The sequence below is a fragment of the Chlorocebus sabaeus genome, chromosome 14, assembly GCF_047675955.1.
Source record: "Chlorocebus sabaeus isolate Y175 chromosome 14, mChlSab1.0.hap1, whole genome shotgun sequence".
NCBI lineage: Eukaryota > Metazoa > Chordata > Mammalia > Primates > Cercopithecidae > Chlorocebus > Chlorocebus sabaeus.
In genome coordinates this window covers 69296797-69316544 of record NC_132917.1, presented here as the reverse complement: position 1 = coordinate 69316544, position 19748 = coordinate 69296797, and the positions used below count along the sequence as shown (strand labels likewise).

At 41.9% G+C, this 19748-nt stretch overlaps 1 protein-coding gene across 14 annotated transcripts in view; it reads left to right on the top strand.

The window, feature by feature from the left end:
• The window catches only part of AAK1 (AP2 associated kinase 1), a 184650-nt gene that overhangs the window by 126970 nt on the left and 37932 nt on the right, over nucleotides 1-19748 (top strand). For 7 of the 14 annotated variants that reach the window (XM_007970350.3, XM_007970354.3, XM_007970358.3 and 4 more), the window contains exons 13-17: nucleotides 1121-1396; nucleotides 6077-6309; nucleotides 7977-8134; nucleotides 9861-9965; nucleotides 19136-19231. In XM_007970350.3, the coding sequence (XP_007968541.3) occupies nucleotides 1121-1396; nucleotides 6077-6309; nucleotides 7977-8134; nucleotides 9861-9965; nucleotides 19136-19231 (868 nt within the window). The remainder of the gene's footprint in view (nucleotides 1-1120; nucleotides 1397-6076; nucleotides 6310-7976; nucleotides 8135-9860; nucleotides 9966-19135; nucleotides 19232-19748) is intronic. The other 7 variants (XM_007970356.3, XM_007970352.3, XM_007970360.3 and 4 more) reach the window with 3 other exon arrangements.

Genomic DNA, 19748 nt, shown 5'->3' with positions numbered 1-19748 from the left:
GTTATAAGTAGGCAGCTATTTTTTTTTTTGACCTCTTCTAATTTATTAACCTTTTAACCTTGCCCCAGTAGACAAACAGTATCCTCCCAATTGACTCTAGTTAACTACATAAAGTATACAGGATGTTCACAGATACAGTCTTGACCTTAGTTCATTGGCAGGCCCTTATTTTGAGCTCTGTTTGTGTATGTAGCACATAGCCCCTAACAGTGGGGATTAGAGAGACATATAAGAAGTGTGGGCCAGGCACAGCGGCTCATGCTTGTAATCTCAGCACTTTGGGAGGCCGAAGCGGGAGGATTGCTTGAGCGCAGGAGGTCAAGACAGCCTCGGCAACATTGTGAGACTGTGTCTCTACGAAAAATAAGAAAAAAAATTAACCAGGCATGGTGGTGTGCACCTGTGATATCAGCTACTTAGGAGGCTGAGGTGGGATGATCACTTGAGCCCAGGAGGTCGAGGGTGCAGTGAGCCGAGATTGCTTGCACCACTACATTCCAGCCTGGGCAACAGAGCGAGACACTATCTCAAACAAACAACAAAAAAAGAAGCATCATAGAGTATACTGGCTATTTTGAATGTTTAAGGATGTTTAATAAAAATAGAGCTCTTGGGAAATAATTTTTAGTAAGACTTGAGATGAATCTTAATAGTTGAGTTAGCATTTAGGTTATTCTTTTCTGTGTCATCATTTGCTTCAACCTATTCAGGTAGGGAAGCATTTTAATCTTGGCTGCTTTAAATCCCTGTATAAGAAGGATTACCTCTATGATTAGGAGATCGTTTATTAGCTCCTGCTGTACTCTAGCTTATGGAGTCACATGATGTTTAGTCAGATAGCTTCCCTTAGGCAAGGCCCAGAAACCCACTTGGAAGGCCAGTCTGTAGTGCAGGAGGCAGCCTAGTGCAATGGATGGAGCCTAGCAGTGTAAGGGACTGCTGCTGTGTTGTATTTAATGCCCTGAGGTCTCCATCATGAGATTTTAGGCCTAGCCTCAAGACTTTTCTACTTGCCCTTGCCTTTGGCTTTAGCACTGGTCTTCATTGTTATTGAGACATTTGTCTTTTGTGACCATTTTTCTGGGACAAGCCCTTATTCATCTTCTCATTTCTTGCTCAGTTTCAGGCAGTACATCCAGCAACCCAGCAACCAGCAATTGCTCAGTTCCCTGTGGTGTCCCAAGGAGGCTCTCAACAGCAACTAATGCAGAATTTCTACCAGCAGCAGCAGCAGCAACAACAGCAGCAACAGCAACAGCTGGCCACAGCCCTGCATCAACAACAGCTGATGACTCAGCAGGCTGCCTTGCAGCAAAAGCCCACTGTGGCAGCAGGACAGCAGCCCCAGCCACCGCCAGCTGCAGCCCCACAGCCAGCCCCTGCCCAGGAGCCAGCGGTAAGAATCAACCAGAGCTCAGAGCACAAAAGCAGCGGAGGAGTGTGCAGTGAGAGTTAGGGAAAGGGTGGGAAAGATGGCAGCAGCGGATGACGGGTCAGGATGCTTTCCCACCTGGGTGGTTCAAATATTTGATCTGTCCTTGATATATCCAAGGATAGTATGAGATGTTCTGTAGAAGATAGAGGTTTTTAAAAAAATCATTCTAGGCTGCTGATGAAGAACCTTCGTAATTTTTATCTCTCTGAAACTAGGCTAGCAGGAAGATCTGTTCGTCATCTCTCTCACTGTCACTTTGAACAGTCAAGGACCTAGGCAGGATTAAAGTTAATCCCTTTCTCTTCTTCAAGGGGCAGTTTGATCCATTGTGCCCTTTCCAGGCCCTGAGTCCTCCATGTTGTGTTTATTCTTTGTCTTGGATGACATTATTAATCACATTATTTAAGTTTACCTTGCAGCTCCCGTCAAGGGCCTGCTTACCTGGGACCGTTCACCCTGGTGTAATCACCCTGGGTACCAGAACATCTGAGTATCCAGTCATTTGAGCCGTCCTGTCAATTTAGAAATTGGGCATGTCCACTTTTAGATATTGGCTGAGTATGGCATCAGAACCCCTCGTCTAATTGTCCTCTACAGTTTCAACACACACAGGCACATCATGCTTTGGCCTTTAATAAGTGGATTTTTTTTTCTGTAGTCATATTTTTCTGAGTGATAGTGATAGAAAAATTCATGGTTTTAGAAAAAGACATTTTGCATACCCAGCTGATAGAGTGTCACAGCTACCCTGTTACTCCCAGGGAAGTCCAACCACTAGACAAGCAAAGGAAAAGTAAGAAACCATCTTTCTGAGGATGGATTTGTAACAGAGTTTTGTCTCCCATCTTAAACCAGAAAACCTACATCCCTTCGAAAGGAAGCAGTGCCGTAGATTGTCTTCTTTAAGTCTCAGCTAAGTGTGTGTTTAGTGTCTTTACACCTTCGTTTCTAAAAAAACTCAGACTTCCTGCAGGCGTGGAGTAGACAGTGAGTCTCTGTATTTTTAACAAGAGGTAAAGTTCCTCTTGTTCATGGAAACAGAGTTTTTAAAAAAATTAGTGCATGATGTAGCTAGAAGGGACCTTAATTATCCAGTTCAGTCTCCTCATTTTATGGAATTGGAAACTGAGGCATAGACTAGAAAGTGATTGCCCAAGACATACAGACTGATGATTGTGGAGCTGGGGCAATAATCAAAGAATCCTGATCTGTGTTTAAGTTTAATGATAACAGATGCTCATCCAGGGTGATAAAATGATCAACTACTACTGACTGCACTTCTTATGAGGTTCCCCTGTGCTTTTCCTAGACAGAAGTGTCCACTTTCTTGGGAACGAATTATGAACCGTCTCCATGTTCTCTGGATGAACAAATACTTTGAACACTTTGCTCTGGGATAGTTGGTTTCAGGGACAGAGAGGAAACATGCTTTGGCCAGGAGCCGTAGAGCTTCTCAGCTTTGACCCACCCCTGTCTCCGCTGACTCTTGGCAGGGCTCATCTAGAGAAGCAAGTGAGTGAAGGTTAAGCGTACCCTGTAGCCATTTTAAAGCAATAAGTAGCAAAGGGAAAATGGCCATATGCCCCAGATGTTTACTGCAGTCTTCTTAATAATAGCCCAAAGAATGGAAGCAGCCTAAATTGCTGAGGAACCCAACTGTGCAGCCATTAAAAAGCATGGTTATAAAGTCTATACAACAGTATGAAAAGAAATGCTCATGAGGTAATGTTAAAGGAATTGTGAAATTATGGAAAAACCATATACTTGAAAAGAGACTTAAAGTATAATGTACCAAAAAGATAAGAATTGTATCTAGTTGTATTAGAGTGATGGAATAGAAGTCTCTTTTCTGTATTCTTACATTTCTTGATGTGATTATACTCCTTTCATAATTACATATTTTATTTTTTTTTAATCTTCAGCAAGATAAACATCTGAGTCTTTGTATTCCGTCTCCTATGATCTCTCTCTCCCTCCTTCCACTTTCCAATCCTGGGATGGCATCATAGTGCAGAAAAGAGTCCTGAGCCACAGTCAGGAGACATGGGTTCCAGTTAACACTGTGACCTTGAATGATCTCTTATCCTCAGTACAGAAGTTGAAATCAGTGTTTTCTAAGGTCCCTTTAAACTCTCACATTCTTTGATTCTAAGTGGAAGTAAAACTGTCTGCCAGGGTTGCTGGGAGGTGTAGCTGAACAGCTACAAACCACTTAGTGTCTGTAGATTGCTGTTATAGGGCAAGATGTCCTGAAGGAGGCATCTGATCTTCAGTGTGCTGCATTTGGAGAACAGAAGAGAAAAATGTTGTCCGAGTGGTGAGAAAACCACCCAACCCCTTTCCTTTATGCCATCAACCTAGAGACAAAACAACTTCGGATGTAAAATGCCCTGGGGATTTCAGCATCCCTTCCCTCCAGTCCTTCATCTTGGAATAGAGTTGTCACTGGACTCTTCAAAATAAAAGGACCCAACAGTTTAGTATTCTTTTCAGATTAATGAATGTCTCATGAAATAAGCCAATTCAGTGTGTCCTCAAAGCCCTCTGACCCCTATGTGTGGTAGTATTCAGCCAGCTGTTACAGGCACAACTCGCTCTGGACCCCCAGAGGAAGTTGTGGAGCTGGAGCTGTGGTCGTCTTCACAGAGCACTTGGCCTCTCCTGCAGCAGGGCAGCTTTGTTACCCTTCTAACCTCTAATTGATATTAGAACCTTATATTGTAACATTCAGCCTGTTGGTAAAGTGGGCGGAATACTGACACGTGTACATAGTCTGCCTTAAATAAATTTTCCAAGTCCTGAGTACAAGATGAGGGCAGTCAATATCCCAAGCTAGAAGCATCCTGACCCGGGTATCTAGATAGTCTAGTTTCCTTAAACTCTCTCAGGGCCTGCCTTTATAGACACTGATACTGCAGGTGAACTCAGTTGCCGCTTGGAGCAGCAACTCTAATCTGAGAGGAGGGACTGGAGGGAAGGAATGGTGAAATCCCTGGGGCATTTTATATCCGAAGTTATTTTATCTCTAGGTTGTTAGAGTAAAGGAAAGGGGTTGGGTGACTTTCTTAACATTTTTTGTTCATTTTCCTTAATACACGTGACTTATGCTTAAGGGCCACTCATGTGGTCACAAGGATGTCTCACCTGTATGTTGTTCTGTGGTGGCAGTTTGGCCTGTTTTGAAAATGGCCCGTATCACAAGAGTCCTTGTATTATTAGCTCAGTCATCATCAGCACCTTTTTTTTTTTCTTTCTTCTTCTTATATTCTCTGCCATTTCTTCAATATTATGTCCAAACTGAAGATTGAAACAAGTTAATCCCACTAAACTAATGCTATATATTTTCTTAGGAGTTGTCACAGAAATAGGATCTTATATACCCATTCCATCAATGAAATAAAGAGCCTTAACAACAAAACGAAAAGGGGAATGCTTATACATTCCTGATGGGAGTATAAGTGAGTTCACCCATTGTGGAAAGTAGTGTGGCGATTCTTCACAGAGCTAAAAACAGAACTACTGTTCAACCCAGCAATCCCATTACTGGGTGTATACTCAAAGGAATATAAATTGTTCTGCCATAAAGACACATGCATGTGTATGTTCATTGCAGCACTATTCATGATAGCAAAGACATGGGATCAACCTAAATGCCCATCAATGGGAGATTGGATAAAGAAAATGTGGTACATATACACCATGGAATACTATGCAGCCATAAAAAGAAGGAGGATGGAGGCTTTGCAAGAACATGGTTGGAGCGGGAGGCCATTATCCTTAGCAAACTATTAGAGGAATAGAAAACCAAATAGCACATATTCTCACTTACAAATGGGAGCTATATGATGAGAACTCATGGATGCAAAGCGGGAAACAACAGACGCTGGGGCCTCCTTGAAGGTGAAAGGTGGGAGGAGGGAGAGGATCCAAAAGAATAACTGTTGTGTACTAGGGCTTAGTACCTTGGTGACAAAATAATCTGTACAACAAACCTCCGTGACACGAGTTTACCTGTTTACCTGTATAACAAACCTGCGTGTGTACCCTGAACCTAAAATAAAAGTTTAAAACAAACAAGCAGTAACATTTATTAATCACGGTAGAATTCTCTCTGACTCACTCCCAACCTGTGGTCTCGCTATGGCAGAGAGTGAGGGATCTCTTAGCAGAAATCATTCAGCTTAAATGTGTTTCGCTGGAGATATGTCTTCATTGGCCTCTACCTGTAGTGATAGGATCTATTGCCTGCCCTTTGGAAGCATTCTGAATGAGTTTGTATGTGACTCCAGAAATAGAACGTGGTCCTTTATGATAAATTCTAGATGTTTACACCTGAAATAGCTTTTGCATTCTTATACTTTGGGCTGAATATGGTTAACATATGGTTACCCTGTATATGATTGCTGATGAAGCTTGAAATGTATGTGTATCAGGCAAATACCATGTTGTTATCAGTCTCAAAGTTTCAGCACAGATTGTCAAAGCCTGGGTTTTTCTTTCTGGGCGTTATTGATAAAATTAGCCATTTGAGTCTCATGTTAGCGCTTATGTGGCATTTTTTGTTGTTACGCTTTTCTGTTTGTTTTTCCTTTAATTTTTTTTTTTTTAATTTAATGAAACATTTTCCATCTCTCTTCTTAGCAGATTCAAGCCCCAGTAAGACAACAGCCAAAGGTTCAGACAACCCCACCTCCTGCCGTCCAGGGACAGAAAGTTGGATCTCTCACTCCACCCTCATCCCCCAAAACCCAGCGTGCTGGGCACAGGCGTATTCTCAGTGACGTAACCCACAGTGCCGTCTTTGGGGTCCCTGCCAGCAAATCAACCCAGCTGCTCCAGGCAGCTGCAGCTGAGGCCAGTCTCAATAAGTCCAAGTATGTGGTGCTTCCTCTTTGTTTTTCTTACCTCTGTGAGCGAGGTCTGCCTGCGGCTGCTAGTGTGTGATTCTTTGCATAAGTGTGTAGATGTGTGTAATGCAAATACAGTGGTGTGTACTAGTGTGTGTTTGATTATTTTTCTGGTTTGTTTATTTTTCTGGCTTCTTGCATGTACATACATACATCTTGCATGTACTTGTGTTTAATGAGCAACTGTGAATTTGTCTTTAGTGCATGGGCCATAGTAATCTTAAGAAATCTTTTCCTACTTGGCCCACTGCTCTCATTCTCTCACCTGTTCCATGCTCTACAGTGTGCTTTCTGAACTCTCGATCTGACCGAGTCTCTCCATGCTGAAAACCTTTCATTGGCTCCTCATTACCTGTCAGATGATAGCTGAGCACCCTGCTTAACACAGAGGGCCTATTGTGTTTCACAGGCAGACTTGCCACTCTTCATCTTCCCAAGCCATTTGTTCCTCCTATGCCCTCTCCTGGGACTGCCGTGCTCCTCCTTGCCCACCTAGGGAATGTTCATTTATTCATCAAGATCCATGTCAGAGGTTGACTTCTCCTTGACCCTTCCTCTGATATGATGTATAATTGCTATCTGAACCTTTTTTTGAGCTTGTATGACATTATATTGTCATTCATTATTTGTATGATTGAACTGGTTTGTGACAACAACCATGTCTTAGTCAACCTTTGGAAACCCAGTGACTGGTTCCGTGCCTGACGAGTAGATTTTGGTGAGTGTTGAGTAAATGCAATTTCAGACCCTTAACTGTCTTGGAACCATGCACTCTAAAGTTAACATCTTTCAATGAAGTTAAGAGAGACTTTGTAAGAAAATAATATAATGATACTTAGATGCACAAAGTAGTGTTAACTGTCTTTATTTCTTTTTAATTGTGATGGTGGCCCTTAACTCTATGCGTGCTGGATCCTGAGAGATGAGAGGCAGCCTAACTAGACCTCTTTCCTGCCCCTCTAGGGATCAGTTATTATAGATGTTATAGTGGTCACCACAAGGTACACAAGTCTAAGAACAGGTTGCTTTTAGATCCTGAACTGAAACAACTTACAGATAAGACTAAAAAGCTAAGCAAGAGATTAAGGAAGTAGTGGGAGGTAGTGAGTCATGAAGGAAAGGAGACATTCATTTCATAAAGTGGAATGGGTATCTGTGGAAATGGTTCAGGTGCTGTGGAAAGCCCTTTTAGGAAAACAGTGTGGGCCGGGCACAGTGGTTCACGCCTGTAATCCTAGCACTTTGGGAGTCCAAGGCGGGTGGATCACCTGAGATCAGGAGTTCAAGACCAGCGTGGCCAACATGGTGAAACCTTGTCTCTACTAAAAATACAAAAATTAGCCAGGCGTGGTGGCATGCGCCTGTAATCCCAGCTACTCAGGAGGCTGAGGCAGGAGGATCGCTTGAACCAGGGAGACAGAGGTTTCAGTGAGTCGAGATCACACTATTGTATTCCAGCCTGGGTGAAAGAGCAAAACTCTGCCTTTAAAAAAAAAAAAAAAGTACTGTGGTGGAAAATGAAGGTTTGACCCAGAGAAGAATTTGATCCTGAAACAAAGAGAAAATAAGTTGACCCTTTTTGTTTTGTTCAACTTTTATATCTTTTTGTTTCGTGGGGGTGGGAACCTACCTAGGTCTGCAACCACCACTCCATCAGGCTCTCCTCGGACCTCTCAACAAAACGTTTATAATCCTTCAGAAGGTTCTACGTGGAATCCCTTCGATGACGATAATTTCTCCAAACTCACAGCTGAAGAACTGCTAAACAAGGACTTTGCCAAGCTGGGGGAAGGTGAGTAAGCTGTGTCTTTTTTTGTGCTTCTTGATTGTAAGAAATAACCAGGAATGAGAAAGAATCGTAACTCTAGAAGGGTATGCATGTGAAAACGTAGGCTTGGGCCTTTCCATAAGGCTTGATTTCAAAGTATGCATACAAATTGGTTTTTATTTTTACCATGGCCCTGAAGTCCTCATCTTCAGGAAATCCTGATCTATTGTGGGTGGCAGCAAGGAGAGTGCGATGCTTAGGGAAGAAACTTGTAGGAAAGGTTTGTGACGTAGTCCAGGATAACAGCATCAGGCATGGTCCCTCCTTGGAGGAGTGTGATGCTTCCCTCATCCTAGGTTGGTTTATTGTCCCAGAAAGTTGGCACCGCTTGTCCATGAATGTGCCTTCACATGGACACTGAATCTTTCTTTCACTATGATCAGAGTTCTGTATTACTGTATTACACAGAAAGATGATTAAATAAATAGAAGATATACTTCTGCCTGAAGAACTGTCTACTTTAGAAGGCAGGACACACACACACACACTCAGAGGCACATGCACACACTTTGGAACAAATTCTAACATGCATAATTCTAATAATTCTAATAATGTTAGCGAGTACTCTAATAAAAAGAGTACTCTTAATGTAGATAAGGGCACAGGGTAAAGGAGTGATGAGAACCAACTGAATGGTATGAACTATTGGCCAAACATTTTGGCCTTAACTATCATTTAATAGAAATCTTTTAAAACTCCAAGGCCAGTTATGGTGGCTTGCGCCTGTAACCCAGTGCTTTGGGAGGCTGAGGCAAGAGAATCACTTGAGCCCAGGAATTCAAGATCAGCCTGGGAAACATGCCAAGATCCCATCTCTACAAGAAATTTAAAAAATTAGCTGGGCATCCTGGCACACATCTGTAGTCCCAGCTACTTGGGAGGCTGAGGTGAAAGGATCACTTGAGTCCAAGAGGTCGAGGCTGCAGTGGGCTATGAATTTACTCCTGCAGTCTAGCCTGGGTGACAGAGTGAGACTCTGTCTGTTAAAAAAAATTCCTATTACTTTCTTGCTTTTTTAAACAGAAGACAGGGCATAGTACCTAACTTTCTTTGGCAACTTTGTTTCATTGTTATGTATACCGGTTGTTATTCTGGACTGTAAATAGAAATACCTCCCTAGACTATTAAAAATTGCAGTATTTTTGCACCCAAATAACTAGCCCCTGAGTTTTAATAATTTCCTCTCCCTTTTCTTACTGTTCAGCTGTCAGCTTTCACATTAAGCTACTGTCATTATGCTTGTCCCTCATAACATTTCTTTATGGCCATCTCCACCACTCCCTCTTCTCATTTACTCTCCTAAACTGCTTCCAACGTGGAAAGCAGATCATCAAATTCATTAGAGCTGTATAAAGTGGATAGATTACAAGTGAGGGCGGGAGGCATTAAATGTACAGTTCCGTAGTGTTAAGTACATTCACACTGTTGTGCAACCAGCCAATCTCCAGAACCCTTTTCATCTTGCAAAACTGATGATACGCTCTCTTTTGATTCTTAACAATCTCCTTTTTTTTTCCTCAGCTGTTCTCAGTTATTGCACTGACTAGACAAGGACCTTTGAATGTGTCGCCATAATGCAGTAAAAGTAGTCAAGTCCAGAAGTCAGTTCAGAGAATGCCCCTCGCCTCTGCCGTGTGTGTGCCTCACAAGATTCTGCTAGAATGAACTGAGTGGTGTTTTGTCTCCCCAGGCAAACATCCCGAGAAGCTTGGAGGCTCAGCTGAGAGTTTGATCCCAGGCTTTCAATCAACCCAAGGTGATGCTTTTGCTACGACCTCATTTTCTGCTGGAACTGGTTAGTATGGCAAATAGCTGGAACATGAGGTTCACTGTTGTTACCTTCACGCTGTTTTTCACTCCACAGATTTCTCTAACATGCTAGTGAAATCCAAATCCTGGCAGTAACATGTGTGTGTATATATATATATATATATTTTTCATGGTCTATTTAATTTAAAACTTACTTTTTTGAATTGAAAAGGTTTCTGATCAAAAAGGGATAAAGATCTAGGACCACTTTAAATTAAAGTGGCAGGACAGTCTGGCAGTAATATGCAGGACTTGTTCTCTCTAGTCCACAGGCACGTCTTAAACAAGTATTTCTAGATTTGAGAAACACCTAACGTTCATTGCTTGTCATTTCTTAGGTTTCTGAGATGACTTGAAGAATTTTAAAAATTAAGTGTTCTGTTATATCTAACACTCCTCTAAACTGTGTGTGTGTGTGTGTGTGTGTGTGTGTGGGCGTGTGTGTGTGTGGGCGCGTGCACGTGCTATTGGGAAGAAGGAGAGGTGTTTTTTTAATGAGACTTCTAAAAAAGGAGGGAGGTATTCTTTTAATGAGACTTTGTTAAAAGTATAGAAGCAATCATAAGAGACAAACTTTTCCCTTCTATTAATAAAAAATTATACATTTTTATTGTATAAAAGTTAGTAATTTGTAGGGAAGAAAGTTAAAATTCTCCATGAGCTCACCACCAAGAGATAGCCCAGGGATACCATCTTGATGTCTGTTAGTGGCATTTGACCTTTTGAGAGGCACAGATATCTTTGTGAAGCTAATCAAAGTTGTAGGTCTCCCTGACCAAAATACACATGACCAGAATTTTTTTTTTTTTTTTGAGACAGAGTCTCACTCTGTAGCCCAGGCTAGAGTTCAATGGCTCAATCTTGGCTCACTGCAACCTCCGCCTCCCAGGTTCAAGCGATTCTCATGCCTCAAACCTCCCAAGTAGCTGAGACTATAGGTGTGTGCCACTATGGCCAGCTAATTTTTGTATTTTTAGTAGAGATGGAGTTTCACCATGTTGGCCAGGCTGGTCTCAAACTCCTGACCTCAAGTGATCCGCCTGCCTCGGCCTCCCAAAGTGCTGGGATTACAGGCATGAGCTACCACACCCAACCTGATATGCATCTTTATAGACATATTTTGAAGCCTAATTTTTTCATTTAATGAACCTGGCATATTTCTCCTACATCATTAAAGAAGCCCCTAAAATATAATTTTTTTTTTTTTTTTTAAAGACGGAGTTTCGCTCTTGTTGCTGGGGCTGGAGTGCAATGGCGCGATCTTGGCTAACCGCAACCTCCAACTCCCAGGTTCAAATGATTCTCCTGCCTCAGTCTCCCGAATAGCTGAGATCACAGGCATGTGCCACCATGCCCAGCTAATTTTGTTAAAGTATAATTTTTAAAAAGTACCTGCATTAAATTCCATTATATGGCCAGGCGCGGTGGCTCACGCCTGTAATCCCAGCACTTTGAGAGGCTGAGGTGGGCAGATCGCTTGAGGTCAGGAGTTTGAGACCAGCCTGGCCAACATGGTGAAACCTGGTCTCTACCAAAAAATACAAAAATTATCCGGGCGTGGTGGCACACACCTGTGTAATCCCAGCTACTCAGGTGGCTGAGGTGGGAGGATCCCTTGACCCCAGGAGGCAGAGGTTGCATTGAGCTGAGGTTGCAACACTGCTTTCTAGCCTGGTCAACAGAGTGAGATCCTGTCTCATAAAAAAAAAAAAAAAAAAAAAAAAAAAAACCTCTAGGATACACTAGATGTATGATATATCCTAGTGTATTTAACCAATCGCACCTTTCTTAACATTAACTTTATTTCAGTATTTACTATTATAAATACTTCAGCAATGAATGTGAGTTTTTGAAAGTATTCTTTGTAAGATATAGAATTTGGCATGCTTCTAAAAGTGATCTTTTTAATTATACTGATTAGCATCTACTTTTAACCTTATCATATATTCTTTCTGCCTGCTTTCTTTAGGAATGTTAGTAGTTTTTCTAACCTCATAAATTTATTTGTGAATAGAACGTTGTCGTTTCATAATATTTGATATGTAATATTCTCTTATTCTTATTTTCTGGATATTTTTAAATAGAAGTTTCAATTTCTTCTTTAACCAGAAGTTACTCATGTTATGTTTTCGTTGCATTGTGACCAATATGGCCTGTGCAATCTTTGCTGTAAAGTATACTGAAGGGCTGCCTGTGGCCCAGTTTGTTATTCATTTTTAAATGTCCTCTGGAAATTAGCAGTTTCCATGTCAATAAATATTAATCTACAATATGATTGTTCGTGGAAGAATGGTAACATTTATTTAATATCCTCTTTTATGAATATTTGCATTGTTACCAATTTTTCACCATATAAATATTCTTGAAGCTAAATTTTTGTTTATATCCTTTACAGTTTCTTTAAGATAACTTCTAAGAGACTATGTGCTAAATCAAAAGTATGTATATTTTAAGGTTTTTTATACATGTTTTCAAGTTGTACTCTAAGAAAGCTATATAAATTTTATTTCAATTAATAGTCAGTGAGAGTCATTTTCCCTGCCATTTCTCCATCCAGCCCAGCACAGCCCAGGCCAAAGACGGTAGACAGAGAACCTTATTTTTATTTTATTTATTTATTTATTTTGAGACAGTTTTGCTCTTGTTGTCCAGGCTGGAGTACAATGGCACAATCTTGGCTCACCGCAACCTCTGCCTCCCGGGTTCAAGCGATTCTCCTGCCTCAACCTCCCAGGTAGCTGGGATTACAGGCATGAACCACCACGCCAGGCTAATTTTGTACTTTACTTAGTAGACGGGGTTTCTCCATGTTGGTCAGGCTGGTTTCGAACTCCCGACCTCAGATGATCTGCCCGCCTCAGCCACCCAAAGTTCTGGGATTACAGACATGAGCCACCGCACCCAGCCAGAGAACCTTATTTACTGACCCATTTTTAGTTCTTTGAGATTTGTGTTGTGTCCTTTGCCTTTTAGATTCATTTTGTAAGTGTTCTTCATATGTCACATATTATCTTTTCCTAGAAAATCATCTGCGGTTGTAAAATTTTTCATTAAAGTACAACAATATGTATGTATCTTTTAATATCTGTGTACATTAATTTTAATTGTATGTATTTGTGTTCCTCTTTTTCTTGGTAACTGTAGCTAGAGGTTGGATGTTTTATTATATTTTCAGAGACAACACTTAGATTTATACAATCTTCTGTTTTCTTTTTTATTATTTAACTTTTGCTTTTATCTTTATTACATTTTCATGTTTGTTTGTTTGAGACATCGTCTTGCTCTGTTGCCCAGGCTGGAGTACAGTGGTGGGATCTCTGTTCACTGCAACCTCCGCCTCCTGGGTTCAAACAATTCTCCTGTCTCAGCCTCCCAAGCAGCTGGGACAACAGGTGCATGCCACCATGCCCGGCTAATGTTTTGTATTTTTAGTAGAGACGGGGTTTCACCATATTGGCCAGGCTAGTCTCAAACTGCTGACCTCAGGTGATCCACCCACCTCGGCCTCCCAAAGGCTGGGATTACAGGCATGAGCCACCGTGGCTGGCCGTTTTCTTGTTTTTCTTCTATTTGCTTTGGTGATATTAAGAGGAACCCATAGTAATATATTTTCAAATTCTTTTTTAAAAAATAAAGTACTTGGGCTGTGAGTTTTTCTTCACAATTTGACAGTCATTTTCACCCAGCACAAAAGTGGGGAGGGAGGCTAATTATAATCTTCAGAGAGGCTTTGTCATGTGAAAATATTCCACTGTCCTGTTTTCTCTTTCTCCAGTTGCCTCACTTCAACCTTTGAAGTTTACTCTGTTTATTGAGAATGCTTTCTAATAAGTGTGTATTTCCCTAGTAAAAAAAAAAAAAAATGGAGTTGTGTGGAGTTTAACCATAGCTCATAAATCTTTGTATGATATTCTCATTATTATTTTGGAGGTATGCTTTTCATTATTAAGTAGTTAAAGATTTTTGTTTCACTTTTAGCTTTGTTTGTGTAAATTTTTTAAGTATATTGATATTTTGGTGAAATTTGAAAATGTTCCAAAACCAGTTCATGCTGCTTGAAGTTTGATATGCCACATAGTTGACCAAACATATCAAATGTGTGAAGCACTGACTGTTGTCCTTGAAATGGAACATCGAAATGATGATTAGCCATGGACCTGGGTAGGATATAGTTTGTCTGGAAAGAGGGTCACAGAATAAGCCCTGAGAGTCTTCTTTGCTGCCGAATCCCAGAATTTGGCACAATGTTTGGCTCCATACAGATGTGTTAAATGAATAAGAAGGGTTGCTTTGTGCCAAAGCTTAGGACCTTGGATTCACCAGTGTTAACAATCAAGGTCCCTGATCATTTTCCGTCTGCTCACCCTACCAACCCCAGTTTTAATGCCTAGTTCTCATCTATTACACATGGTTATGTTTCATTGTTTGTGTGAGCTGTTTTTTAATGAGATTTATTTTGTTTTTGTTTCTGCCTTTCCACTACTTTATGTTTACTCTGAAGGCTGCAAATGAGTGAGTGTGTGTGTGTGTGTGTGTGTGTGTATTTTTTTTAAGGGATTTAAAGGCACAGCCACAAACACATATTTGAGTAAAGTTATGACAGTAATAACATTGAACATGTATCAAGCACATGAGACATGTTAAACCCACTGGGTAAGCACTTTTCTTGCTCATTATCTCAGGTGATCCTCACAAAGACCACCTGCTCAAGGGCACAGCTGGATAATGACAGAATAGAGATTTGTACCTGTAGCTCAGATCAAAAACTGTAGTTATATCCACGTCTCAGGAATCTCATAAACCAGCAACACTAAGCTTTTGCAAACATTAAAAAGTGTCTTCATAGTTTCCTCAGTTTATCTGGTCTTTTACTATGAACATTTGATATTTTCCCCTCTCTCTTCTTTGCAGTGTAAATGTTTCCTTTCTGTGACACCTTCATTCTTTACAAATGAAAGAAAATTATGTCTAGATCCCAGGAACTCATTTGCTCTCGTTTGTACAAAGGGCAGGATGACATCATTTTCTATAAATTTTGTAACTGAACTCAGACTGTTTACAGATTTTAAACCTTCTGACTGATCAAAGGAGAAACTAAGCAGGAAATTTCATAATGGGTTCAGGAGGATGGCACGGGGCTATATTAAACATTTGTATGGTAAAAGCTGCAAAAATGACGTACTGTGTCTATACATTGGAGGAAAAACAGGCAAACATTTAAAACTTCACGTGGTGCCTCTTTATTTTCATATGTTTTCCTGTGTGTAAGTTACACATATTCATTTATAAAAATGTGGAGAAATGAATAAGGCCCAAAGTAAAGAAAATAAAATCTTATAACCCCACCTTGAGAGAAGAGCATTTGCTGACATTTTACAGTATTTCTATCTAGAATTTTATTTCTGCATATAAATTTTTTTCAGATATGACCTACACCACGTATTCAGTTTTGCAGTTTGCTTTTTTCCTTTTAAATATGTTTCATTGTGTCATTTGAAAATATTTCAGGGACTTAGAAGCAGTTATTTTATCTTTCTTTTCCTCCTCCTACCTTTAAGGAAACTTAGTTTAAAACCCATTTTAATAACAAAATTATAGAGACTGAGAACAGAGTAGTGGTTTCCAAAGAATAGTAACAGGAATAAGTGGTGGGTGTGACTACAAAGGAGTGGAATGAGGAGGTCTTTGGTTTCATGAACAGTTCTGTATCATGATTGCAGTGGTGCTCATTCTAATCTACACCTAGAGTCAAGTTGCAAAGAACTATACACACAGGTTGGAGGAAGTGAAGGTCCCAGAGGGAACTAGGGGCCCCAGGAGGGAGTGCTTTAAAGGTTGAGAAATATGGTTTGAATGAGGAGTTGGGGGTCCTAGAAGGAGGCTGAAGGTCCAAGAAGTTGAGCATTGGAAGGTGTGAGATTAGGATCCCAAGGAGTGTTGGAAGTCCAAGGAAGGACTGAGGGATAGAGAGTGGGAATTCAGAGTCCAAAGAAGAAAGGTGGGGTTGGTAGTGTGTCAGTGGGGGTTGGAAGTGACCTTGCCTCCCATCCCCACTTCCCAGGGCAGACCTGGAGATGAAGAGGGCAGATGCTCACAGTCCTGAGAGTCCAGTGAGAGTCCAGTGTGCCAGTCACTGAGCTGGGTCTGGTGGCAACTGCTGGCACACTGGGGCTGACCGACCACTGGGTAGGACATGGCTGTGGAGGTGACGGAGGAGGTTACCCACTGAGGGGATGCCACTGCACCTCCCCATTCCCTTCTGCCACATCTGGGCATTAACACCCCTGTCGTCCCTGTTGCCTTTGCCCGTTACCCATCTAGTTGAGCTGGGGCTGGGAGATTCCTGCACACCTGAGGAATGGTAGGCATCACACATGCCGCCTCCTCCGTGTCTGGGCCTGGGGCACTGGGTTCCCACATTTCAAGGGCCTCTGGAGTGAAAGCCCATATGTCTTTGAAGCCAGGATGCAAAGGAGGCGGCCAGATTCCAGGTGCTGGAAAGGTTGCCGGTCCATCCAGCAATCCCACCTTTGCCTTCCACGTGATCATGCATCTCAGACTACATCTTGCTGGCCCCGAGGAGGTAGCATTAAGGGTGGCAGAGGTGGCTGCTGTGACAGTGGCAGAGTCTATTCAAGAGATGCTGGGTACTGAGTAGGCAAGGGCAAGGAACTGGGGCACTGGGCTCTCAGGGGCAGGGGAGGTGGGGAGAAAGAGGCCTGGTCAGCCACTGACTACGAGAAATGTGGAATAGAGGTGGGTGGGGTGGAAACTCTCCCACCTCATCACAGCTGCCCAGTAGACCCCAGAGCATCCTCCTCATGCCAGAGGCAGAACTGGAGAGAGACCAAGATTCAGAGACAGGTAAAGTCCGAGACAGGGAAAGAAGGAAATCAGAGCCAGGTGCCCACGGAGATGCTGCCAGTGATGCCGACACATGCCCAGCACTTTGACTCCTCCACAAGCCCATTTTACAGACACAACAGTGAGGCCAAGAGAGGTGAAAAGAAATGTCCCACATTTGATGGCCCAGGCCAAGGGGATTAGTAGAGGGGATGCTGAGCCCTACGATTTCCAAATTCAACCCAGCACCACTCAGGCTGAGAAGGAGGGATTCAGGGGTCATTGAGAAAGACAGGGATGTCCAGGCAGCGAGATGAAAAGAGGCAGAGAGACATGAGTGGGGTGGGGTGGGGTGATGTGGAGGGAGAATGGAGCAGAGGGTGCGGGTGGGGTCCCAGAGCTGGAGGTATGGACGACCTCAGCACTGAGGGAAGAAGAAAAGAACAGTACGCACATGCACAAATAGGGCCACGTAACAACTGGTGAGCACCGAGGAGCCTAGGGCCACAGTACTGTGCCGATGTTGGCGATCTCTGGCTACAGTTTATATAAGACATCATTGGGGGAAGCTGGTTGAAGGGTTCATAGGACTCTATGTGCAGGAACTTCTTGTGATTCTGTATAACTTCAAAATAAAACGTTTTTTAAAAACCCACTTTATAGAAACAAAATGAGGCTTTTTTTTTTTCTAGAAAGACAGCTGACAAACAAAATGAGATTTTAATTAATGAACAAACTGAATACTAAAATGCAGAGTAAAGAATGATAATGTATGGCCGGGCACAGTGGCTCACGCCTGTAATCCCAGCACTTTGGGAGGCTGAGACAGGTGGATCACAAGGTCAGGAGATCAAAATCAGCCTGGACAACATGGTGAAACCCGGTCTCTACTAAAAAATACAAAAATTAGCCCAGTGTGGTGGCAGGCACCTGGGATTACAGGCGCCTGCCACCTGGCAGAGAGGCTGAGGTGGAGAATTGCTTGAACCTGGGAGGCAGAGGTTGCAGTGAGCCGAGATTGCACCACACTAGCCTGGGTGACAGAGCAAGACTCCATCTCAAAAATTAAAAAAGAAAGAAAATAAAAGAATGATAATGTAAAGCTGCATGTGGTGGTGTGTGCCTGTAGTCCCAGCTACTAGGGAGGCTGAGGTGGGAGGATCGCTTGAGCCCAGGAGTTTAAGTCCAGCCTGGTTAACATAGCAAGACCTCAGTCTCTTAGAGAAAAAAGAAAAAAAGAATGATCATGTGGAAACCAAGAAACCTGGCTTCTGATCCTACCTCTGGCTAGTCTTTAACTTTTAGGCTTCATTTTCTTTTATGGGAAATAAGAAAATTGTGCCAGAAAATTCTGAGACCACGTCAAGCTCTGTTATTCCATAGGGTGTATAGATTTCTGTAAATCTATATTTTGCCAAATATAGAATGAATGCCAATCGCATGTTAAATATAGTACAGAGATTAGGGCTTGTCTAACTTTGCAATAGGCAAGAAATCTTTTTCTGCCGCTTTCTGTGTGTCTACCTATCACTGTATTAGACATCATGGTGATATAGTAGGACTTAGTCCTTAAAGGACCTCAACAGGGTGATAGACACATAGGAAGTACCTATACACATGCTAGATTACAAAACAGGTAGTGTTAATGTTTATGTGCTAAAATGTGTGATATGCACAATACCTCCTCTAGACATTCTGAAATACTGTAGATTGCAGTATATCCAAGAAAGAAGTGGAATTTCAGACATATGAATATCCTGGTTTTATCATTAATTGCATCTCATAATATGTTACAAGGACCAGACTGAGCCAGGCACGGTAGCTCACGCCTGTAATCCTAGCACTTTGGGAGGCTGAGGCAGGCGGATCACCTGAGATCAGGAGTTGGAGACCTGCCTGACCAACATGGTGAAACCCTGTCTCTGCTAAAAATACAAAAATTAGCCGTGCGTGGTGGTGGGCGACTCAGGAGGCTGAGGCAGGAGAATCGCTTGAACTGGGGAGGCGGAGGTTGCAGTGAGCCTAGATTGCACCATCGCACTCCAGCCTGGTGGACAAGAGCGAGACATAATCTCAAAAAAAAAAAAAAAAAAAAAAAAAAAAAAAGTGGGGGAGGGGACCAGGTTGAATATCTCATAGATACTTTGCTGTTCACTGGGCTACAGCCACTCATCCCCTTTTATTCTAGGCTTAGACTTACTCTGTAGTTTGAACTGTTGCATTAATAGAGGGTAAACTTACCTAGATTTACTTGGTATTTTTGCTTTTCTCTTTTTTTCTCTCCTGACTCCTTCCCCTCCAACCTAACTCCAGCTGAAAAAAGGAAGGGTGGGCAGACTGTGGACTCTGGCCTCCCACTTCTAAGTGTGTCTGATCCTTTCATTCCTCTTCAAGTACCTGATGCACCAGGTAGGTAAATAGAAATGTTCTGAGGTTAAACAGCTTGATTTGCATGTCCCTGTGGAAAGTTCTGCCTTAAACACCCCATGAAAAGGATCTGAATTCCAAGCCCTAATAATAGGCTGCTGTTGCATAGTTTTACTCAGTAAGAGGGGTAAACTTGTCTTGGAGGGTACTAGCCCTTAGCAAAGATAAAATCAGTTCAGGTTATACCAGATTGATTTCCATATTATATCAGTGTTCAGTTTTTCATCCTTGATGGTGTTAAAGGTGACGTGAGGGGCCTATGTATTGGAAAGAACATTAGTCCAATATGATTATGACAATGGCGGGGAGCCTGTAAGCACATGACAAAGTGAACAAAATATGAATAGTGGTGATAGCGTGATAATGGGTGACTTTTGTTCAGTTCTTACTTTTCTATAATGTCTTTTTATTTTATAATATAAAAACACATAATAAAAATTAGGGAATGTGATAATAATTAATAGGGAATGTGAGTCAGGAAACCTGGGTTCCCTTCCAG